The sequence below is a fragment of the Salvelinus namaycush genome, chromosome 27, assembly GCF_016432855.1.
Source record: "Salvelinus namaycush isolate Seneca chromosome 27, SaNama_1.0, whole genome shotgun sequence".
Taxonomy (NCBI): Eukaryota; Metazoa; Chordata; class Actinopteri; order Salmoniformes; family Salmonidae; genus Salvelinus; species Salvelinus namaycush.
The window spans coordinates 25551264-25576127 of NC_052333.1; the positions used below are offsets into that span (position 1 = coordinate 25551264).

A 24864-nucleotide genomic window follows, 5' to 3' on the forward strand; every position below is an offset into this window, starting at 1 on the left:
TGTCTGACCGTGCAGTCATGAGTGAACAGGGAGTACAGGAGGGGACTGAGCACGCACCCTTGAGGGGTCCCTGTGTTGAGGATCAGCGTGGTGGATGTGTTGTTACCTACCCTCACCACCTGGAGGGGGCCCGTCAAGAAGTCCAGGATCCAGTTGCAGAGGGAGGTGTTTTGTCCCAGGGTCCTTAGCTTATTCATGAGCTTTGATGGCACTAGTAGTCATTTAGGCAGGTTACCTTAGTGTTCTTGGGCATCGGGACAATGGTGGTTTGCTTAAAACATGTTGGTATTACAGACTCGGACAGGGAGAGGTTGCTCGCAGTACACTTCCTGGTAATCCGTCTGGCCCTGCGGCCTTGTGAATGTTGACCTGTTTAAAGGTCTTACTCACATAAGCTGCGGAGAGCGTGGAACAGCTGGTGCTCTCATGCATGTTTCAGTGTTATTTGCCTCGAAGCGAGCATAGAAGTAGTTTAGCTCTTCTAGTAGGCTTGTGTCACTGGGCAGTCTGTAGTCTGTAATGGTTTGCAAGCCCTGCCACATCCAACGAGCGTCAGAGCCGGTGTAGTACGATTCGATCTTAGTCCTGTATTGATGCTTTGCCTGTTTGATGGTTCGTCAGAGGGCATAGCGGGATTTCTTATAAGCTTCCGGGGTAGATTCCCGCTCCTTGAAAGCGGGAATTCCTGCTCTAACCCTTTAACTTAGTTCGGATGATGCCAGTAATCCGTGGCTTCTGGTTGGGTTATGTGAGTACAGTCAATGTGGGGACGACATCATCGATGCACTTACTGATGAAGCCAATGACTGATGTGGTGTACTCCTCAATGCCATCAGAGGAATCCCGAAACATATTCCAATCTGTGCTAGCAAAACAGTCCTGTAGCTTAGCATCTGCTTCATTTGACCACTTTTGTATTGATCGAGTCACTGGTGCTTCCTGCTTTAATTTTTTTTATTTTTTTATTTTATCCCATTTTCTCCCCAATTTTCGTGGTATCCAATCGCTAGTAATTACTATCTTGTCTCATCGCTACAACTCCCGTACAGGCTCGGGAGAGACGAAGGTCGAAAGCCATGCGTCCTCCGAAGCACAACCCAACCAAGCCGCACTGCTTCTTAACACAGCGCGCCTCCAACCCGGAAGCCAGCCGCACCAATGTGTCGGAGGAAACACCGTGTACCTGGCCCCCTTGGTTAGCGCGCACTGCGCCCGGCCCGCCACAGGAGTCGCTGGAGCGCGATGAGACAAGGATATCCCTACCGGCCAAACCCTCCCTAACCCGGACGACGCTATGCCAATTGTGCGTCGCCCCACGGACCTCCCGGTCGCGGCCGGCTGCGACAGAGCCTGGGCGCGAACCCAGAGACTCTGGTGGCGCAGTTAGCACTGCGATGCAGTGCCCTAGACCACTGCGCCACCCGGGACCTGCTTTTATTTTTGCCTGTAAACAGGAATCAGGAGAATATAATTATGGTCCGATTTGCCAAATGGAGGGCGAGGGAGAGCTTTGTATGTGTCTCTGTGTGTGGAGTAAAGGTGGTCCAGAGTTTTTTTCCCTCTGGTTGCACATTTAACATGCTGATTGAAATTTGGTAAAACAGATTTAAGTTTCCCTGCATTAAAGTCCCCGGCTACTAGGAGCGCCGCCTCTGGGTGAGCGCTTTCCTGTTTGCTTATGGCGGAATACAGCTCATTCAGTGCGTTCTTAGTGCCAGCATCAGTCTGTGGTGGAATGTAGACAGCTATAAAAATAAAAATACAGATAAACTCTCTAGGTAGATAGTGGGGTCTATAGCTTATCATGAGATACTCTACCTCAAGCAAGCAAAACCTCGAGACTTCCTTAGATATCGTGCACCAGCTGTTATTTACAAAAATACATAGGTCATTGTTTTTATTTTCCAAAGATTGCACGTTTGCTATCAGAATGGAAGGAAGTGGGGGTTTATTCGATCGCCTACAAATTCTCAGAAGGCAGCCCAAGGCAGACGGGCGGATAAGAGGCAATCCGTAATTTTGATTAAGACATTAATGAGCTTAATGAGCGAACGAGGACGGACGTAGTCAATATAACTATTAGTTTAGCACTTTTGAACAGGACACCATGTACAGCGACAGAATTCAGGATATGGGCCATTCTTTCAGTATGGACCAAAGGGTGTTAGGGTGAGGCACATGGGCTAACAGCTTACTACACAACATACACTTAGTATTACTTTCTTAGTTACAGTATACATATCTACATACATACAGTATACATATCTCCCTGGCATATGTATAGCAGCATGCAATACATTTTTGGACTCACCTTGTTGTGCTGTGCTTACTTGAACAGGAAGGTGGCGTGGCAGTCCTTTGTGGGGAAATGTTGTCATCAAAGTCTGGCATTCTCTAGATTGTCTTGAACTCACTGAAGTCTGAGATTTCCCAGTTCCAAGTTTCCAGTTTTTTTGAGCGAGGCAGAAGTCATGCTGGATTGACAGCATGAGCACCGATACGTTTTATCTATAATTTCTCTTCATCATTTCTCTTCATATGACAAGGATTGTGAAGGATTTGCCAGTAGATTGTCGACTTTATTCATGATGATGACTGCTAGCTTGCTAGTTAAGATTTTGAAAATATGATGTGGACATGATCAGTCCAATCAAAGCTACTGTAGATATAACGTCATTTGATTTTTTTTGCCTTCTTGGATGGGCATTTCTAATGTAACTCTATGGCAGCACCTACGGAGCTTGAATTTTCGAGCTCTACCTGTAGATTTTGCGATGACCTGGTGTTCCTATGAGTGACAGAACACTGAGCCAATCACAGCGCAACTAGAGAACATTACCAACCCCTACGCTCTGTATTTTCCGCTGGCTGCCCCACCACAACAGAAAGCACCGAGTTAGGTTGAAACACCTGCATTTTGGAGCTGCCTTACTTAATAAAGGAAAAAAGAGACTAAATTTGTATGCGACTTTATTAACTCAATTAATTATATGTGATTTTTCATAGTTTTGATGTCTTCACTATTATTCTACAATGTAGAAAACAGTACATATAAAGAAAACCCCTTGAATGAGTAGGTGTGCCCAAACTTCTGACTGGTACAGTATGTCATTATTTTTTGCAGGAGGTAATTTACATGAAATGGATGACGTAGTACACAATTGTGAACAATGCTCGGGGACCAGTTTTGGCTCGTGAGTAATACTTTCAAAACTAATGGCTGAAATTATACAAAAGCTCTGGAGCATCACTTTAATAGTGTTTCTATGTGTATTTTGATGCAATATGAATATATTCCTAATAGCATGTGGCCCCTATACGTTTCTATGTGAATCATGTAGTAACCAAAAAAGTGTTAAACAAATCAAAATATATTTTATATTTGAGATTCTTCAAAGTAGGCAACCTTTGCCTTGATGACAGCTTTGCACACTCTTGGCATTCTCTCAACTAGCTTCATGAGGAATGTTTTTCCAACAGTCTTGAAGGAGTTCCCACATATGCTGAGCACTTGTTGGCTGCTTTTCCTTCACTCTGCCTTCCAACTCATCCCAAACCATCTCAATTGAGTTGAGGTCGGGTAATTGTGGAGACCAGGTCATCTGATGCAACACTCCATCACTCCCCTTCTTGGTCAAATAGCCCTTACACAGCCTGGAGGTGTGTTGGGTCATTGTCCTGTTGAAAAACAGATGATAGTCCCACTAAGCGCAAACCAGATGGGATGGTATATCGGTGCAGAATGCTGTAGTAGCCATGCTGGTTAAGTGTGCATTGAATTCTAAATAAATCACTGACAGCGTCACCAGCAAAGCACCGCCACACATCACACCTCCTCCTCCATGCTTCACGGTGGGAACCACACAATGCAGAGATCATCTGTTCACCTACTCTGCGTTTCACAAAGACACGGTGGTTGGAAACAAAAATCCAAAATTTGGACTCATCAGACCAAAGGACAGATTTCTACCGGTCTAATGTCCATTGCTCGTGTTTCTTGGCCCAAGCAAGTCTCTTCTTATTATTGGTGTCCTTTTGTTGTGGTTTCTTTGCAGCAATTCGACCATGAAGGCCTGATTCACGCAGTCTCCTCTGAACAGTTTATGTTGAGATGTGTCTGTTACTTGAACTCTGTGAAGCATTTATTTGGGCTGTATTCTGAGGTGCTGTTAACTCTAATGAACTTATCCTCTGCAGCAGAGGTAACTCTGGGTCTTCCTTTCCTCGTGAGAGCCAGTTTCATCATATTGCTTGATGGTTTTTGCGACGTCACTTGAAGAAACTTTCAAAGTAATGATGGTCTGTCGTTTCTCTTTGCTTATTTGAGCTGCTCCTGCCATTATATGGACTTAGTCTTTTACCAAATAGGGCTATCTTCTGTATACAACCCCTACTTTGTCACAACACAACTGATTGGTTCAAACACATTAAGAAGGAAAGAAATTCCACAAATTAACTTTTAACAAGGCACACCTGTTAATTGAAATGCATTCCAGGTGACTACCTCATGAAGGTGGTTGAGAGAATGCTAAGAGTGTGCAAAGCTGTCATCAAGGCAAAGGGTGGCTACTTTGAAGAATCTCAAATATAAAATATATTTAGATTTGTTTCACACTTTTTGGGTTACTACATGATTCCATGTCTTCACTAGTATTCTACAATGTAGAAAATAGTAAAAATAAAGAAAAACCCTTGAATGAGTAGGTGTGTCCAAACTTTTGACTGGTACTGTATTTCTTATTGTACCTTACATGTGCTTGCCTTCTAAAACTAGGCCTTTTTCACATGCTTAATTTCACATGGCCTATGCCCCAATCTCATTGACTGTAATACTCTGAAAGATTATTCTCCGTGCTTCCGATCAGTCTTATATTCCACATCCCTGTAAGAAGACTTGCTGTGGGGTGCTGAGGGCAACGACGTTCCACAAACCGCATGCTCCCGACACGGATAATTAGAGGATGAATTTCCAGGCCTCAAAAATATACCCTAATTGTTTGGCTAAGGAGATCTGCTTGGCAGTGAGGCTGTGGATCCGGATTGGGATCAGGAAAAGGAGGGAAGAGGCGCTGTTCCATCCCAGTCTGCTCCAGTTTGGCGCCTCGTGGGTTACGTGGCATAGATATCAGGAACATAAGTCATGGAGAAGAGTGAAAGGAGAAGTGAGGGATGTAAAACGTGTCCGGAGTAATTAGGTTTTAATTTGAAACATGGGGGTTCAGCGAAGGCACGCAAGCAAAAAGCACGCACGCATGCAGATGCACACTCACAAACTCACAGATCTTTTCTCTTTTTGTCTCACCTCTTTCATCCTCTCTCCTTCATATCCCTCTCTCTCTCTCACACACACACACACACACAAACACACACACACTGTGTGTGCACATCACAACATGTTTTACTTAATTTTCCACCTGGAATGACAGAAGTAGCCAACTTAAAACCAAGTATCTTGGCAACTTACCCCAAGAACACTAAATTAATATATATTTCCAATCATAGCCTATTTCCATCCTGTCCCAGGGGTCTGTAAATGTATGGAAATATGCAGCGCATTTCAGAGCAGATTTACTTTTCAAGTGTACTCTTTAATTGTTATGAACACACATACATTCATTAAACTGACTGGGTAATTAGACAAGCACTGAGTTGCCTAATTTATACACTAGAGACCATTTATAAATGTACGGTACTCTTGTCTCCAAAGGAGGCTGGTGGGAGGAGCTATTGTCACGAACGTCGTCAGGGAAATGACCGGACCAAGGTGCAGCGTGGTGAGCGTACATTTCTTTTTATTATGAATGTCCCCAACAAAAACAAGAAACAACAAAAACGAACGTGAAGCTTTCTCGGGCTATACAGGCCACTAACAAAGTCAACTACCCACAACTAAGGTGGAAAAACAGGCTGCCTAAGTATGATTCCCAATCAGAGACAATGATAGACAGCTGTCCCTGATTGAGAACCATACCCGGCCAAAACATAGAAACAGAAAACATAGAAATAAAGAAACTAGAATGCCCACCCTAGTCACACCCTGGCCTAACCAAAATAGATAATAAAAGCCTCTCTATGGCCAGGGCGTGACAGCTATAGGAGGACGGGCTCATTTCAATGGCTGGGATGGAATTAATGGAAGATACCGTTCCATTAATACCACATGTTTGACTCCGTTCCATTAATTCCATTCCAGCAATTACAATGAGCCCGTCTTCCTATAACTCCTTCCACCGGCCTCCTCTGCAAGAGTCATAGTAGTATTAACTAAAAGTTGACTACAAAATAAATAATCGATTTTTCTTCCTAGTTCCAACAATTGGGTGAATGAACTGTTTGTGACTTTAAATAAGCCCATGGCTTATACCTCGGCTACTGTAACACACTCAATTCAACTAGACCTGCATTGCAGTATCTATTCTACGTCGTTCGACAACGTCTGAATTAATCTAAATCTCATAGCTGAGGTATAAGGATACAAGGAGTAAAATATCTCCTTAAGTAACTTCAAACCAAGGCACAGACATAAACATACGATACTTTGCATATGCAACAGACCCTACACAGTAATTGCTACCATCTATCTTGGCATTTAAATTCAACCAGAAAGATATCCCCTCTTCCAATGAATCTCTGTCCTTTTCCTACCTTCTCCCCCAGGACATGACCTAGTTGAATATAAGGGGAGGCTTTGAAGCAAACCTTTCATGAACCCTCTCTCATAATTCCATATGTTTGGAGTCTGAGTTGGCACTATATGTTTTCTGTAAATATGGCAATTCTGCACTGTAAATATTTCTCAGAACTGCAGTACATCTCCTCTACAGGGTATGAGATACAGTAGTTACAGTATTCCCATTGCCTTTCTGACATAGTCAAGAGGTGAAACCAGAAATAGTAGATTGTCTCAAAAACTTTTCTGTACACTAGTTAGTAGACTGAACAGGGGTACAGTCAAAAATACACTGCCAGTTCAAAACCTTATATACAATACACTGATGAAAACTACTATGCTCTTCTTCACACTCATTAACTCTGATTTAGAACAGCAACCCCATGAGTCTGCTGTACTGCACCTCTCCTAAACTAGTGTCCTCAAAGACCCGAGGCGATTCAACTTGATACGCTGTGTTCTTTAGAGCTCTATTTGATGATAATATCTGCAATAGGGAAGAGGAGAGGAGAGGAGGGAGGGGAGAGTTTTCATTCTTACCTGTCAGCTTGTTGCTCCGAGGTATGAATGATCTAAAATATCTTTCCCATGCAGCGGTGGTGGAAGTGGCGCTCACTGGTGGACTACACTTCGCACGCAGAATGCAGACTGGGAGACTACATGGTTGTGTTCAATAGGCAGCAAACAGAAGAAAACTGAGTAAAATGGAGAATTACCTGGACTTGTCCAATGACAAATTCAAACGTTCTTATTATGTTGAATGCGCCCTAATGAACACGGCCCTCAATTACCCCTGACCTTTACATGGGCAATGACCCAACAGGTTCAATAGCACAGATGCTATATGGGGGGGGCGCACTGTTCCCCATGCGCCGAAGACGTGGATGTCGATTAAGGAAGCCCTCCGCACCACTCTGATTCAGAGGGGTTGGGTTAAATGCGGAATACACATTTCAGTTGAAGGCATTCAGTTGTACAACTGACTAGGTTTCCCCCTTTCCCTTGCAGCAACCTAAAATAGTACAGAGGGGAGCTTGTCAATCCCAATCAGAGTGACTGTTAGAATTTTACATTTGGTTTGGTACCACCACCAGCGTAGCTATGAAAATGTATTCAAACATCCCCTACAGGCACCCAAATAATGATTCTCAACATTTTACCAGCATGTACCCTCTCATTTTGAAATGCCATTCTCCCTGCATTTCAACTCAAATTGAATTAGGAACGAATCCTGTATTTATACACTGGCATTGCCAGTGCAGCGGTACTATCCTGTACCCCTGCACATTGACTCGGTACCGGTGTCCCCTGTATATACTGTAGCCTCGATATTGTTATGCAATTTTCTTGTGATACTGTAGCTTAATGTGGAGATGTGTCCATTTCAGACTGAGTTCAAGAAACACTCTCACGAGGAGTGAGCTTTTGAATGGTCACCCATGAGGAACACTGAGGGTAAACAATGTCCGTCAAAAGTGGTGTTAATAGGACATGAAGTAGGCTTACTGGGCATTGATTCTTAGTAGTCAAGTCTGGAGATGTACTACAGTAGCAATGACGCAATCATAATCAAGACAGTTGTTTTCATAAACATTATTTTTAATGTTTGTGTGAAATCCTATTTGAATAATATGCTAGTGGTAATGATGAACAGTTTTACATAATTGCACAATGAAGTTGTGAGGTTTGAAAATGGTTAATTAAAAGATCACCTTTAGCAAAAAGCAGCATTCGAAGTACTGCCTGTACATTATCAGTTTTACACTGCTGCCCATTACAAAACAAAAGATTTGTTCTTATCTGTAGTGTAGAAAAGGACGCATTGTTAAAAAAGTGCAGATTTCAGGCTTTTTAAGACCCACATCTGCTGGGAAGTGCTGACTACCAAAGCCAGGACTGGGAGGTGGGACTGGGAAACTATGCATAATTCAGTAGGAGCCATGAGGTCAGCCTATTAAAATGAGATAATGTGGCCAGATCCGGACTGCTGCTGGGACTGCAGTGACAAACGTAGAAGGATAGGGCTTTTTGCTAATATTCATTAGTGGGCTTTTGGTTTGTGTGTGTGTGTTTATGTGTATGTGAACGTGTGCTGCAATATGTCTCTTTCCCCCTTTTTAATATTCCTTGGCTGGCATAGCTAAAGTCTCCCTAAACCCCCCTTCCACCAAGGCCACAGCAGCCTGCAGGGTTACTGGTGCCAGCTATGAATCTGTCACTCCACAATCGGCTTTAATTTCACACCTCCTCTCTCTCCATCAGGCGTTAATCCGACCAGGGACAGTGGCGTGGTGCACGCAGTCTACTCTCCCAGCCTCCGAGGAAGAGGGAGGGTGCAACTTTCAGTACCCATATGATATGATAATGACATAGTGGTGGTAGAGTAGATACGTATATATAGTTTTCTCTCGAAAAATGCAAAATAAAATAGAATAGACATGCACATTTTTTGAACCAAATATTACCAATCTTGGAAGATTGAGACTATTTTAAAAAAGTAACCTACAGTCTGTTTCAAGGCTCCTCCCTCCGTAAATAGTGGGGAGTCTAGATACCGGACCGCAACCCTCACAGACAGTTGGAGGAGAAAGATAATGATTACACTTACAACAGATGAATTTAAAACCTCTTCCGAGTATCCGAGGTAAATTGTGGAAGCGAGGATATAAAGTAATGTATGTAGCCTGTCATAAAAGACTTGTCGTTTCTGCTTTTGTTTTTTCCGGGAAAATAATCCCGTGGTCTCGAGCCTGCTTGTTTACGCGCGGACATAAAGTCACGTATTAGAATTAATTTGGAATGGGGAACAACAAAGTTTGTAGAATGTTTTCCCAGTTGCTGGTTCTGATTATTCTTGCACTTTTACGGGGAGCAGATGGTCAGCATGGCCACCGTGGAATGTCTGTTCCTGAACATGGCTTTTGCCAACCTATTTCCATTCCTCTCTGTACAGATATTGCCTATAACGAGACTATCATGACAAATTTATTAGAGCACACCAACCAAGAGGACGCGGGGCTTGAAGTGCACCAGTTCTATCCGCTTGTGAAAGTTCAATGCTCTCCTGACCTGAAGTTTTTCCTCTGCTCCATGTATGCCCCCGTTTGTACGGTGCTGGAACAAGCACTGCCTCCTTGTCGCTCGCATGGAGCGGGAGAGTTGTGCGTCGGAGCGGGAGAGTTGTGCGTCGGAGCGGGAGAGTTGTGCGTCGGGCAAAACGTGTCTGATAGAAGCGCTCCTATTAATCCTACCTCGGATGTAACAGAATCACCTTATGGGCAGTTTAGGACTGTAAAGGGACAGTTTAGATGCCCAGTTGCATTGAGAGTACCCCCCTATTTGAACTACCGTTTTCTTGGGGAGGAGGATTGTGGTGCACCTTGTGAGCCCTCAAAACCACATGGAATGATGTACTTCAATGAGGACAAGTTGACATTCGCCAAAATATGGATTGGAATATGGTCTGTGTTATGCTGCAGGTCCACTCTGTTCACAGTTTTGACCTACTTGGTGGACATGCAGAGGTTCAGCTACCCAGAGCGACCCATCATTTTCCTATCAGGCTGCTACACCATAGTATCATTAGCCTACATCGCTGGCTTCTTGTTGGGGGACAAGGTGGTATGCAACAACCGCTTTGACAGTGACGTCAAAACAGTCATCCAAGGCACCAAAAAGGAGGGCTGCCCCATTTTGTTCATGATGCTCTACTTTTTCAGCATGGCCAGCTCCATCTGGTGGGTCATCCTAGCCTTGACGTGGTTCTTGTCAGCCGGGATGAAGTGGGGTCACGAGGCCATCGAAGCCAACTCGCAGTACTTCCACCTGGCGGCATCCGCCATCAAGACCGTCACCATCCTGGCGGTGGGGCAGGTGGACGGCGACGTTCTGAGTGGCGTGTGCTACGTGGGCATTAACAGCGTGTACGCGCTCAGAGGCTTCGTTCTGGCGCCGCTCTTAATCTACCTCTTCCTGGGCACCTCATTCCTTCTGGCCGGCTTCGTGTCGCTCTTCCGCATCCGGACTATCATGAAGCACGACGGCACCAAGACGGAGAAACTGGAGAAGCTCATGGTGCGCATCGGCATCTTCAGCGTCTACACGGTGCCTGCCACCGTCGTCATTGCGTGCTACTTCTATGAGCAGGCGTTCAGGGAACAGTGGGAAAAGAGTTGGGTGAGTCGGACGTGTAAGAACTACGCAGTGCCGTGCCCTGGGCACCACCACCCGCAGATGTCGCCAGACTTTACCGTCTTCATGATCAAGTACCTGATGATGTTGATTGTGGGTATCACCTCTGGCTTCTGGATTTGGTCGAGTAAGACGCTGAATTCGTGGAGGAGATTTTATACAAGACTGGCGAGCAATAAACAGGGTGAGACAACAGTGTAAGACCTAATACTGTTTGTTGTCCCCTGAACACACACACACAGATGCATGAACTGAAGAAAAAGCTACTGTGACACACTTTTTTTTTTTTTAAGTTCTAAATAAGCTTTTTTGGGGAGACTTTTTTACATATACATATTTGTATTTAAAATAGCCCACACATTTGATTCTAATCAATCACACTTTGATATAAAAAGAAGGATAGCTCTTATCTAGTTCAATGAGGAGAATTAGACTGTCTGAACTTTTTCATTAATTCTATTTGTGCTCCATTGAACTTTTTCATGTCATCCCTTTAGTGGTGTTTCATGTGAACTATGGGAAGATCTCAATTGCATACTCCTCGCATCCTCTCTCCTCATCCCTTCTCAAAAACGAATTGGATGAGAGCCAGTGTTCACTCCCCTGTGCAATTTTGATCTTCCCTGTATTTGAGAAACAGTCAACAAGGTTCTGTTGGACTTTTGCTGTATTTTATGGGTCATAATAACCTTTTTCACAATCATTCCATAGACCACTATTTCAAACCTGGTTACAGGCCACTTCATAGTTTATTCTCGTTTCTATTTATTTATTTGTTTTACCATATTTTTATGGAACGTCTGAGCATTCATTTTTCTTTCACCATGTGTATTTTGTGTTTTGGGGATATTTTACCATTAAAGTGAATGCAGACTTCTCCAAAGAAATATTGGATTAGGGGATGAGATCAATATCCCTATGTGTAAACAAAAGCCTGTCGCTATTGAACTATTTTGAATTTAGCACTCATTTAAAGGCCTTTTACTTACGGGGATAGATCCAAAATTATTACTTTCTGCACACAAGCTATATGACTGGAATTGACTTTGACAATAATGGAATCCTCAGTCCAGTGCCTTTGTTTTAAGAGCGTATGGGTGGAGCTATTGTGATTGAAGTCCAATAATCCAGCTTTCCAGCTGTCTACACAACTATCCATCCTCTTTCTAGTCACCTGGCATCCTTGAATGAAAAACATGCTCAACTTTAATGAGGAGTCCTTAGAAATCTGTCACACTGTAGTGTTTCCATACATGCATGTTGCGCATAATGTCATATTCGTTATTCTATAATTAAGGAATAAGGCACGGGGGGGAGTGGTATATGGCCAATATACCACAGCTAAAGGCTTTTCTTTCTGGATACAGGCCTTAGCCATGGTATGTTGGCCATATACCGCAAAACCCTGAGGTACCATATTGTTATTATAAACTGGTTACCAACTTACATAGAACAGTAAAACATATTTTTGGGTCATACCCGTGATATACGGTCTGATATACCACAGCTTTCAGCCAATCAGCATCCAGAAGCCAAACTTCCCGGTTAATAATACAAAACAAAGCTTGCATCCGATTTTTTAAAAGAGTCACAGCTCTATAATGGATGGTATTTTGAATCTCAATGAAAAATACTGACAAATTTTATAAATTCTTTGATAGAGATCAGTCATTGAGCTCTTGCTGCCCTAATGCACATAGAGGGTTGCGTTCATTAGGCACCAAACAGAAGAAAACAGACAAACAGGGAGGGAATATATGGACTTGTCCAATTATCCATTGCAAAATATTCTCTGTTGCATGGCCTAATGAACACGACCATGTTGTTCACTTGTTCTTGATGATTCTGCACATTGCTTCTCTCCATTTATAAATTTTTGTCAAAGGCATCAACGCTGATATTGATCTTTCTGTTTTAACGCTGTGGTATATTCTCTTACCCAGGTATTACATTTTCTTAATCAGAGCCATTTATTTTTTATAGCACTATGTTTGTATAGAGGTCAATGTTGTTTGTATGCCGACCAATGTTTATAAATTGCATATGACTTTCTAACACCCTTTTTTCTACCAATGTGTATATTAAACAGATAATCCTAGAATACCATCATTTAAATAAAAATCTACCCCCAATTTATTCACTATAATAGTGGTTTGGACTTAATCTTCCTTTGTGGTGAGAGTTACAAACATTTTTAGATTTCGAAGAGTTTCAGCTAAAATCTTGCCAATGTGGAAGTGTACAGTACAGTGCTTTCTCCTTTGCTGTAACACTCATCTATCAAATGTAAGCCAACAAAGGTAATTCAAAGCTATTAGACTATTTGAAACCGCTGACAGTCTAGTTGATTTACTATTGGGTCGGGTTCACTAGAAAATAGGCTGAAACAGGGAGGCACTACCAATACTTTTCATTTTCTGTTGCAAAACGTTAACTGTTCGCTGTTGTGTGCCCTGATGAACACAACCCTGGTGTTACTGAACAGAAAAGTATACATTGAAAGAAGGTAATAAAGTATAGGGCCTAGACCAGTGGTTCCCAAATTTGGGGTGAAATTGAAATGGTGTCCCCTGAGAAAATCTGGGATTTTTTTCAAACAAAATGTAAGAACTTTCTTCTCTTCAAATGGGTATAGAATACAAACGTTTAGTGTGTTGAAACAGCCTGCTGGACCTAGAATTGAGTGGATATGAAACACACAGTATTAACTAGGGTCTAGTGTCAAATTGGGGTTATGTGCAGAAAAACTTTAGGAACCCCTGGCCTATACTAAAGACCACTGTCATGCTTGTAAATACTGAGTGCAACAATGGCTATACCAAACATTAGGACCCCTTTTTCCATCAGAACAGCCTCAATTAGTCAGGGCATGGACTCTACAAGTTGTCAAAAGCATTCCACAGGGATGCTGGCCCATGTTGACTCTAATGCTTCCAAAAGTTGTGTCAAGCTGGCTGGATGTCCTTTGGGTGGTGGACCATTCTTGATACGCACGGGAAACTGTTGAGCGTGAAAAACTCTGCTGTGTTTGCAGTTCTTGACACAAACTGGTGCGCCTGGCACCTACTACCATACCCTGTTCAAAGGCACTTAAATATTTTGTTTTGCCCATTCACCCTCTGAATGGCACACATACACAATTCAGGTCTCAAGGCTTAAAAATCATGCTTTATCCTGTCTCCTCCCCTTCAGATTCTACACTGATTGAAGTGGATTTAAAGGTGCAATATGCAGAAATTGCTCCGCCATTTCCGGGTTGCAAAAATTCTAATAGTTTGTCTAATTTCAGTTTGCTTGTTTTCTCACAATCGTTGTACCATCTAAATCATTGTTGCCGATGAAAGGAAGTTAGGCTACCGAGCAAGCATTTTAGCCAGGTAGTTTAGGACAACAAAAACTAAAAGTGTGTACTCTATGACAGTCATAGACCGTTTAGGCAACATGAAAGAGGAGGATGGCATTGGCTATTCTCTACAAGTAGGGTGAGTGTTATTTTCTACTTGCAAGCGCACACAGACACAGAAATCAGTACCCATGGACAGCTACATCATATTTAGCTTACGTTGATTGGACTAAGTTGTTTTTGCTCTCTTTAGTCACTGTATTGGACTAAGCATAGGGGATTAGATGATGTTGAAATGGAGCTAGAATTGAGGAGGTAGCTCCTGTTTTCTTTGCGACTTGCGTAACTCTCTGTGGTTCTAAATCAATAGTTGTTTAGTAGTCCGAAAATGGCAGAAATGGCTTCACCATGCTGTAGGTCATGTAACTGTTTGTTACATACAATATGTTTTGCGGACTTCACCGGACAGATGTTGCTCTCCGGTTTTGTGATGAAACAAAGGTGTGGTTGAATTTATTCTGCCACTGTGTCTTCTTATTGTCTCGGCCTTATGCCTATATACCATGGTGGCAAAGGCATATGAACTAACCGGGTATAGAGCAAACATAGGTTGGAATATGGAATATGGAACTTGTTTCCTGACTTGGCTTACCCCGTGATTTTACACATGCACCGCTACTGCCCAAAGGATATCTGTTACAATTTGTTTTCACTTTGCATATTTAAATTTTGACGCCAGAGACTAAACTAAGAGAGGAAATACTTTGTAAAGCTTTTTTCAGACAAATAAATCAATACAGAGCCATGAGATGTGTTTTCAGGTTTTGTTTACTGCATGTTTTGAAACTGAAAGTTGAAGGCATTTTTGTTAACTTTTTGGTGGGTCCCATGTGTTCTGAACAAGAAGATATATCACAGGTTACATGTTTCATATAGATGTGGAGATAATTGGGCATGGATCACAGAAAGTTCCACATACATCTTCATACTTAGAAATGTTACAGGTTGCTTCATATAGGCCTACTACTACACACCAAGCCTCTGCCTATTAGCCATAACTGTTATTGTATCCATGACCCGGAGAGAACAAGGAACAGACAGTTCCTGATCAGATGTGACCTTTTTTTGACAGCACAGCAGAACATACATTTTACATAACATGATGTTAGTAGGCTAGGTTTGTTACAATCCTGTAGCTTATGGATTTTATTGTCACTGTCAGTGTGTGTGTGTGTGTGTGTACATTTCCATAGATGTTTCCCATTCATTTACTACTTGTGCTACTGATGAATTAGTGCAATGTATAAGGGGTGTTTGTGTTGCCATGGTTGGTCTATAACCCTGCCACTGTACATCTAACACTCTGGAACACCAATCAGCTCTCTCTCTCTCTCTATGTTTGTTGTTGTTTACCTGAAGGTGACATTCCAGATGACATCAATCATCCCAATTGATGTGACTTAGTATAATTACTTTTTATCAGAAGATAATAATGTGCATTTTTGCGAAACTAGTTATGTACTTTCCTCTGTCAGATTCACAGTTATTGGTTTTGATAGCATAGGGAAAATGAGATAAACAGCACTGCAAATGATAATGTTCAATAATTTATTGACCGTACATACTGAATGATTTCCTTTTTTCCTATTGTATCAATGCCAAGGAGCCATGGGAATCTTCAGCATCATACCTGAGGCATTCTCTCTCTCTCTATAACGTTGGATTGTGCTCCCTCTAGACTAGACAGCTACACACTGCTGTCTTGGACCAAACTTGCGATTTAGAATTCCCATGTCTCCATCGTCTGTCAACTCCAGCATTGTCTGTTAACATTTGAATTGACGAAATAACAAGGTATAATTACATTTTAGAGGGTAATAACGGGTTTGGCTGTACACAGGAATGCTATGTCATGAATCATTATGAGAAAGTATTTTTGAAAGGGAGAAAAATAATGTGTGTGCCTGTGCCTGGAATCTGCACAAAAACGGGATGTCACACACTCACAGGGCTTATGCTGTTTAAATAGTTCTGGGGGCAACTGTAACCCTTTCCTGCAGTCAAATGACCTAGTGGCCTCATGCGTGGAATGTTATTCATATCTTTCATAATTTCCTAATTAATAAACTTACCAACAAAAAAAACTGCAGAAAATCCGGTGTTTCTATGTCAAACGGTTTTGTTATATTTCAGTCTTCTGTGATGTATATAAAGTGTAATATTGGGATTCAAACTCAAAATTTCATATATTTCAACTCTATATCTGACATGGTATCAAATGTATTTATGAAGACCTTTTTACATCAGCAGATGTCACAAAGTGCTTATATAGAAACCCAGCATAAAACCCCAAACCGCAAGCAATGTAGATTTAGAAGCACATGTCAGGTGACCGTTAATTACAGAAGATTTACTGAAGATTCCGATAACTTTGGTAAATTATTGGTAGCTTTGCAACCCTAAATCAAGTATTCCTGCTCATATGGGCCTAATGCTCACTTGAGACCCATATGAGATGCGCTCAAGTAACCAACATACCGCACTGATATGACTGCATGATTTAGCCCACTGCTGTAAAAGGTTAAAGAAGTTGCAAAGGGAGGACATTTTTTGAAGTTTACCAGTAAACTACCAGATTTTTGCTAACTTTCTGTGTGGCCTTACCACATGTACAGTTGAAGTCAGAAGTTTACATACACTTAGGTTGGAGTCATTAAAACTCGTTTTTCAACCACTCCACAAATTTCTTGTTAACAAACCATAGTTTTGGCAAGTCAATTAGGACATCTACTTTGTGCATGACACAAGTAATTTTTCCAACAATCATTTACAGACAGATTATTTCACTTATAATTCACTGTATCACAATTCCAGTGGGTCAGAAGTTTGTGTTGTTACACGTGATCTGCCACTGCAAGGACGATCAGCTGTCTGTCCTGTCTCCCTGTAGCGCTGTCTTAGGCGTCTCACAGTACGGACATTGCAATTTATTACCCGGTCCACATCTGCAGTCCTCATGCCTCCTTGCAGCATGCCTAAGGCACGTTCACACAGATGAGCAGGGACCCTGGGCATCTTTCTTTTGGTATTTCTCAGAGTCAGTAGAAAGGCCTCTTTAGTGTCCTACGTTTTCATAACTGTGACCTTAATTGCCTACCGTCTGTAAGCTGTTAGTGTCTTAATGACCGTTCCATAGGTGCATGTTCATTAATTGTTTATGGTTCATTGAACAAGCATGGGAAACAGTGTTTAAAACCTTTACAATGAATATCTTTAAAGTTATTTGGATTTTTACGAAATATCTTTGAAAGAGGGTCCTGAAAAAAGGACGTTTCTTTTTTCTCTGAGTTTATATGTGTATGTATGTATGTGTGTGTATATGTGTGTGTGTATATATATATATACCTTAGCCAAATACATTTAAACTCAGTTTTTCACAATTTCTGACATTTATAGAGCACGAATTGAATTAATGCTCAAATAGTGCATTGTGTGACAGCACTGTTTTTCATTTACCCAGAGCACTGGATTTTTTTTATTGTATAAACAACACCTCAGTAGAATTCATCTTGTGTAAGCTACCACCTGCACTTGTTTAACACAATATATAATAATAATAATAAATGCCATTTAGCAGACACTTTTATCCGAAGCTAATGTATGAATAATAAGCTGAAAGCATCAAAATGCTTTGGGGCTGTTGTGGTTGGCAGATTGCAAGGTCCATTGTGTGCTTGTTTTTTTCTGAATGGCGTTTTCTTTGAATAACTCATCAGTCATTGGTGAGGACTGTTCATCATTGTGTTGGAAAACTGTGTGGTTTGGCTGACAACATGGTTGCACATTCAGGGACACCGAGTGACTGTAACATACTGCCCCCTACTGGGCACAGAAGACAAAACATCCTAGAGAGCTAAATGGAAGCAATCATACCCACAAAAAAGTTATATTACAGGTAAAAGGTTATTTGAATTGAAGTAGGTATTGGGAATATTCCTCCTGAACCAGTTGCAAGCCTAACCTGAGTTATGACACATTTCACAACACTAGGTTTGGAATGTCTTGGGGATTTTACTGTAAAAGCTTTGAAATTAGAAATGGGCACAGCTATTTGAATCAAATTAGAAGCCATGCCTGTACAGCAACAACTTGGAGCCTGTTGAACACATGCTTTTGCATACAATGTTCTAAGACTTACATGATGGTGGCGATTCTGCACATTGAATCAACAAATCATGACGGATAATGCTTTACACGTAACTTTTTCGTGTGCAGTATGTGCCTGTGTTCAGGAATGAATAGTCGTAGTGGACAACATGATATGACCCATAATAAAGCCATGTACATGTCAGATACAGAATAACAAATAGCTGCGTCACAAGGTAATTAAAAAAAGTCTAATAAGATTGACAATTTAAATCAATTGTTACGGTTAAAGTCTGACAGTATTTCAGTCATCTGCACTACTGAACCCGGACGTTATGGCCTTTTATAGGTGAACCTTTGAGCTGATGTGCAAGTGATATTGCAATAAACATTTGATCATCTCAAGTTGTTCTGAGAAGAAACGCCATTTCAAGGTGCAGACATGGCAGACTTTCTCCTTGAGAATTATCTTTGCTGCCATGTGTGTTCTGAGATTTATACAGACCCTGTGTCTCTTAGTTGCCTCCACAACTTTTGTTTCAGCTGTATTTCCAAGTTCTGGGATCAAACAAAAAATAGTAACTGTCCAATCTGTAAGAGGAAATCTTCCAAAGAGTGGATGCCTAACTTTGCCCTGAAGGACCTGGCAGACTCATACACAAAGAGGGAGAAAAGGGTGTACGTCATTGACTCAATGACCGATGAAATGATCGGGTCTACAGGCTGTGGGAAGGAAGAGAAGAGGGGGTCCAAAGATTTACGGATGGAAGAAAAAAGGGAGCCCATAGAATCAGGTGTGGAAAAAAAGAGGGGTTCCACAGGCTCAGGGAGGGAAGAAATAAGGGGATCCACAGATTCAAGAACTGAAGAAAAGCAAGTTTCTCCTGGGCTGGCTGGACAGGTGTTGTGCAGTAAACATGCAGAGAAGCATAAGTGGTTTTGTATGGACGAGGGGAAAGCTGTGTGTAACGTCTGTGAAAATCCAACTCAACACTCTGGACACAAGGTCATTGCTATAGAAAAGGCTGTAGTTGACCTCAAGGTAAATGTGTGCATCTGTTTCAAATTTCTACATGTTACTGGTATAATTTTGACATGGTTAGATTAAGTCACATCCCCTCTAACCTCACCTGGTGTAACCTGGTGTTGCTTGCCACTGCCACCTTAGCTGGCTTTAAAAAAATCAAATATAAGTTTATTGGTTGCCTACACAGATTTGCAGGTGTTATGTGCAGAAAAATGGTTATGTTACTAGCTCCAACAGTGCAGTAGAATGTCTAGCAAATACAATACACATACACAAATATTCAAAAAAGTCTAAATAACAGTCCAAAGTAGATATATTAGACTGAGCAGTGTCAGAATCCAGAATATACAAATGTAGTGTGTATAGAAAATATATAATTTGGAGAAGAAAATGGTATGTACAGTAGTAGGTATATTAGGATGAGATACAGTACATTAAGAAAGTATTCACACCTCTTTACTTTTTCCACATTTTGTTGTGTTACAGACTGAATTTAAAATGGATAACATTTAAATATTGTGTCACTGATCTACACACAATATCCCAAAATGTTGAAGTGGAATTTTGTTTTAAGACAACCCCTTTGTTATGGCAAGCCTAAATAAGTTCAGGAGGACAAGTGTGCTTAACAAATCGCATAATAAGTTGCATGAACTCATTCTGTGTTCAATAATAGTGGTTAAAAATATTTTAGAATGACTACCCCTACCTCTGTACCCCACACATACAATTATCTGTAAGGTCCCTCAATCGAGTAGTGAATTTCAAGCACATAGTCAACCACAAAGACCAGGGATTTTTTCAAAAATGTAGCCACACTAGCCTACTTGACCACTGCCTGAAACTGTAACTTAAAGCGGGTACAGCCTCAGTGTTCCCAGTAAACCCGTGCTGGAAGTTGCACAGAATTTCCATAACCTTAAATTTTGTGCTCAGCAGCCCTGAAATGTGTTCAGTGCCTACATTTGTTTTGAGGGACCATTGCAGCTAAGCACAGGAAAAATCCTTTTAGCTAACCCCTCACCTAACCCTTTAACCTATCTCCTAAACTTAACCCTAACCCCTAGTCATTCTAACATTAGCCACCTAGCTAGAATTCGTAACATGCCATACATTTTGCAAATTCATAATATATACGTTTTTCAAATTCTTAACATATAATACGGATTGTAATTCGTAACATATCATACGAAATGGGTGATGGACATCCACAAATTAATACATACCATACAAAACAGAACATATACTAAATGGAGTGTCCTGGATTTACCTACAGAATAATATGAAATACTCTTAGACCAGGTTGGGCTATATTAACAACCTGTACAATGTCACACAGGAAAAGCTGAAGCTGTACTTGAAGCCTATGCAGGACAATCTGAAGAAATGTACTGAGACTGAGAGAAAATACAAGCATATTGTTCAACACACAAAGGTAAGTGTATTGGCAATGGAAGCAACAAAATAAAATACAAATATAGAATTTTATCTGAATTAAATTGAACAGACTTTTTTACTTTATACTTTTTTAATTGGTTAATTTATTGTGTTTTCTATTAGTTGTTCTGAAATGTTCTAACTATTCTTCCATTTTTCTACCTTTCTAACAAAATCATGACATCATGAGCCCCAACCAGGTATTTTTGCTAATTAAGATGCTTCCTTGTCATAGACACAGTTGGTGGACACTGAGAGGCAGATAAAGGAGGCTTTTGAGAAGCTTCACCAGTTTCTGAGAGATGAAGAGAAGGCCAGACTAGGTGAGCTGAGGAAGGAAGAGCAGCAGAAGAGAGATACTATGACCACAGAAATGAAGATCATTCACGACCAAATCTCATCTCTTACAATGGGTATCACTACTTTGGAACAAGACTTAAAGAAGCAGGATTTGCGCTTTCTGAAGGTATGTACACAGTAATCCCAAAACTAGACTGCAAACATTGCATGTTGCATCTGTTAGTTAGGATAACGTACATGCAATGCTAGTGGTTTAGTTTGAGGGTACGGCTTAGATCATCTTACAGTATCACCACCACAATATGCGGTGCAATCAATGTGATTGTGGGTGACGTATACTCCCCAAGGAGCTATTGCCGATAAGAATAGAGAGACATTACTGCAGCTTTTGGGATAGAATCCATTATGATGATGGCTTTGATTCCTTGTCTAAGGTTTAATCGGTTGTTTTCTGCATAGGATATTCCAACGGTTTCTTGACTATATTCTAGCATAATGATTAACATTCAGCTTTTCTCTGTCTTATCATTGCTAGAGCTACAAAAACATCCAAATGAGGTACGTCCAATGTCTTTTCTTTCTCAATATCATACGGTATCTGCTTGTTACTAATATAGAGAAATTACTCCTCTTACACATAAACGATATGGCCTAAAAATCACATCTCAATATTTGAATGGATGGTGTTCATGAATTGCTGGAAGATCCTTGGTGTCAAGCTCAACCCAAGTACAATTGTACTGGAACACACCAATGTGCATCATCAATGATCAAGCAGAAATATGGAATCAAGCTGCCATATTGGATTAGCAATAAATCAAAGCATACTCTTAATTGATAAGTGCTACTCCTAACTTGACCAAAAACCTTAGAGACAGCAGGCAGTATTGTAAAAAAAAATATATAATATAACACCAAAACTTTCTGAAAGGGATTGTGTAGCTCAATGACTTGGTTTGAAGTATCTCAGATTGTTTGGGCATTAATTTAAAACATATCAGGTTAATTGATTTCCACAGTTTTTTTAATGCTAACATTAGCGGTTAGGAGGACTCATTCCTTGTCCATAGACTCCTTACAAGCTAAGGAGAAGACTCACCCATTATTATGATTTACAGTTGTATAGCCCAGCTGCAGTGCACACCACAAGATCCTAAAATATTATCGGGAGTGCTCATAGATGTGGCCAAACACCTGGGTAACCTCAAGTTCAGAGTCTGGGAGAAGATGCTGGTGATTGCTAACCACAGTGAGTAACAGTTAAAAGAGCATATGTTTGTGATTAATATGTATTGTAGATGATAGAGTAGGTTTAAAATAACATTTTATTTGTGTTACAACTTGTCTTTATAGTCAGTTTTCATGATGTAGCTATACCAAAGAAAAGGTATACACTGCATAGAACTAACAGAGTATCTCCTTATCTTCAAGCTCCTGTGATTATGGACCCCAACACTGCTCCCAGCTTTCTCACTTTGTCAGATGATCTGACTAGTGTGCGAAACTCAGGCACGCAGCAGATGCTGCCAGATAATCCAGAGCGATGCACGTTTAACGCAAAAATTTGGGGTTCTGAAGGGTTCACCTCAGGAAAGCACAGCTGGGAGGTGGAGGTGGGGAACCACCCCAGCTGGAATTTGGGTGTGGCTAAAGATTCAATCAACAGAAAAGATAGGACATTCGCAAATCCTAAATATGGAATCTGGGCTATAGGTTTAGAAAACAGTGAGTATACAGATCCAGAGGCTAGGCTTCTTGCTCTGAAGAGGAGACCCCAAAGGGTTATGGTGCAACTAGACTACAGTGGAGGGGAATTGTCCTTCTATGACCCCCGTGACATGTCAAAAATCTACACTCACAAAGACACATTTAATGAGAGACTCTTCCCATACTTCTCTACTGGAAAATGTAAAGATGCCAGTGAACCTGGATTCATCCAGATCTGCCCCTCAAAGGTGTCTCTAAAAGTGATGTTATCGTAAATTTAACAAGGAATGTTTCATAGATAAAAGTATCATAGAAAGCCTTTCTAGTGGGATATGGTATGTCATTCCTCGTAGAGACTGAATAGAAATGTTCATGAAAGGTAGTATTTCATATTTAGTAGAAATTCAACAAATACATCATTTAGAGTCAGTGAGGAATATATCATGAACATGTGGATATTCAAATATACAGAGTTGGTGTCATATTAGTATGCTAATTCAACTTTAATGACAATCTAATCTACTTTAATGACAATCAAAGGGCATGTTATGAAACCCTTATATCAATTATTAAAATGTAATATTTAAATTGCTGCGGGTAATGATTGACTCTTGTACCCAGCTCGGCTTTTAGCTGTAAAGCTTTTGACACGTAGCGGTAAAGTTATTGTAACCTTTTCTTGATCCAATTCTTCCTTGTGTTCTCAGAAAGGAGGATGTATACGTAAGGCAATCGTAACACATTTATGAAAGCAATCATAATAAAGCTTTGTGTTGAAATAATCTGACTTGAGTTATTGTAGTACCGGATTCTAACACCAGAGGAGGCCTGTCTACCATTGGAAAAAGTTTGTCCTATTCTCTGGCCTACTATCCGAGTGTTAGTCTGCTACTGGCTATCCGTAAATGTAAAAAAACAAGAAAATGGTGCTGTCTGGTTTGTTGATTAAGGAATTTTAAATGATTTATACTTTCACTTTTAATACTTGAGTATATTTTTGCAATTACATTTACTTTTGATACTTAAGTATATTTAAAACCAAATAATTGAAGACTTTTACTCAAGCAGTATTTTACTGGTTGACTTTCAATTTTACTTAAGTCATTATCTATTAATGTATCTTTACTTTTATTCAAGTATGACAATTGGGTACTTTTTCCATCTACCAACAAATTGAAACACTCCTCAAACACTTATTGGTTTTGCCGAAACGATCATCTCCCTCTTTCATGCTCTTGTGTTAGCAGAATGCCATCCATTGCTCAGTTCAATGAAAATTGCACTGTAGCCTTTCACTGTAGAATATGGATACAATTATATTGAATACCATTAATTGCAGGTAGACTCCGCAGGTTTTCAGATAAATGCACTCAATTCAAGATATAGACCTTTCAAAATACAGAAAGTGACATTTTAAATCCATAAGGTTAATTAAAGTATCAACTGTCATTTTATTACCGTTCATTGGCATATATTTGCATCAAACAGAGAACATACATAACTATTACTTATAGTAAACCTAATGCATCATATTTTGTGATGCAATTCAAACTACCTTGATTTTTCACATATTCATTCATTCAGGCAGATTCAGTGCATTCAGAAAGAATTCAGACCCGTTGACTTGTTCCACATTTTGTTACGTTACAGCCTTATTCTAAAATGGATTCAATAGTTTTTCCCCCCTCACTAATATACACACAATACCCCATAATGACAAAGCAACAACAGGTTTTTAGAAATTTTTGCAAAATGTATAGAAAAAAATATATATCACATTTACTAAGTATTCAGACCCTTTACTTTGTTAAAGCACCTTTGGCAGCAATTACAGCCTTGAGTCTTCTTGGGTATGATGGTACAAGCTTGGCACACCTGTATTTGGGGAGTTTCTCCCATTCATCTCCGCAGATCCTCTCAAGCTCTGTCAGGTTAGATGGGGAGCATCGCTGCACAGCTATTTTCAGGTCTCTCCAGAGATGTTCGATCAGGATAAAGTCCGGGCTCTGGCTGGGCCACTCAAGGACATTGAGCCTAGTCCCA

At 40.7% G+C, this 24864-nt stretch overlaps 2 protein-coding genes across 2 annotated transcripts; both read left to right on the forward strand.

Annotated features, from left to right (window-relative positions):
• Positions 1-10002: 10002 nt before the first annotated feature.
• LOC120022692 (frizzled-1-like) lies at positions 10003-11386 on the forward strand. The gene is made up of 2 exons (XM_038966675.1): positions 10003-10846; positions 10904-11386. Exons 1-2 carry the CDS (start codon positions 10076-10078, stop codon positions 11060-11062), a joined length of 930 nt encoding a protein of 309 aa, XP_038822603.1. The 5' UTR covers positions 10003-10075; the 3' UTR covers positions 11063-11386.
• A 7583-nt stretch (positions 11387-18969) lies between these two features.
• LOC120022306 (zinc-binding protein A33-like) lies at positions 18970-23096 on the forward strand. Its single transcript, XM_038966205.1, has 4 exons — positions 18970-19392; positions 21050-21284; positions 22208-22363; positions 22546-23096. Exons 1-4 carry the CDS (start codon positions 18970-18972, stop codon positions 23094-23096), a joined length of 1365 nt encoding a protein of 454 aa, XP_038822133.1.
• The last annotated feature ends 1768 nt before the right edge of the window (positions 23097-24864 follow it).

What these genes read in the sequence shown, in the direction of transcription:
- LOC120022692 (XM_038966675.1), top strand. Translation starts at nt 10,076, where the DNA reads ATGATGTACTTCAATGAGGACAAGTTGACATTCGCCAAAATATGGATT. An exon ending in AACAGTGGGAAAAGAGTTGG is followed by an intron (nt 10,847 to 10,903) that starts GTGAGTCGGACG and finishes CACCACCCGCAG; the next exon opens with ATGTCGCCAGACTTTACCGT.
- LOC120022306 (XM_038966205.1), top strand. Translation starts at nt 18,970, where the DNA reads ATGCCTAACTTTGCCCTGAAGGACCTGGCAGACTCATACACAAAGAGG. An exon ending in AGGCTGTAGTTGACCTCAAG is followed by an intron (nt 19,393 to 21,049) that starts GTAAATGTGTGC and finishes TCCTTGTCATAG; the next exon opens with ACACAGTTGGTGGACACTGA. An exon ending in TTTGCGCTTTCTGAAGGTAT is followed by an intron (nt 21,285 to 22,207) that starts GTACACAGTAAT and finishes GCTAAGGAGAAG; the next exon opens with ACTCACCCATTATTATGATT.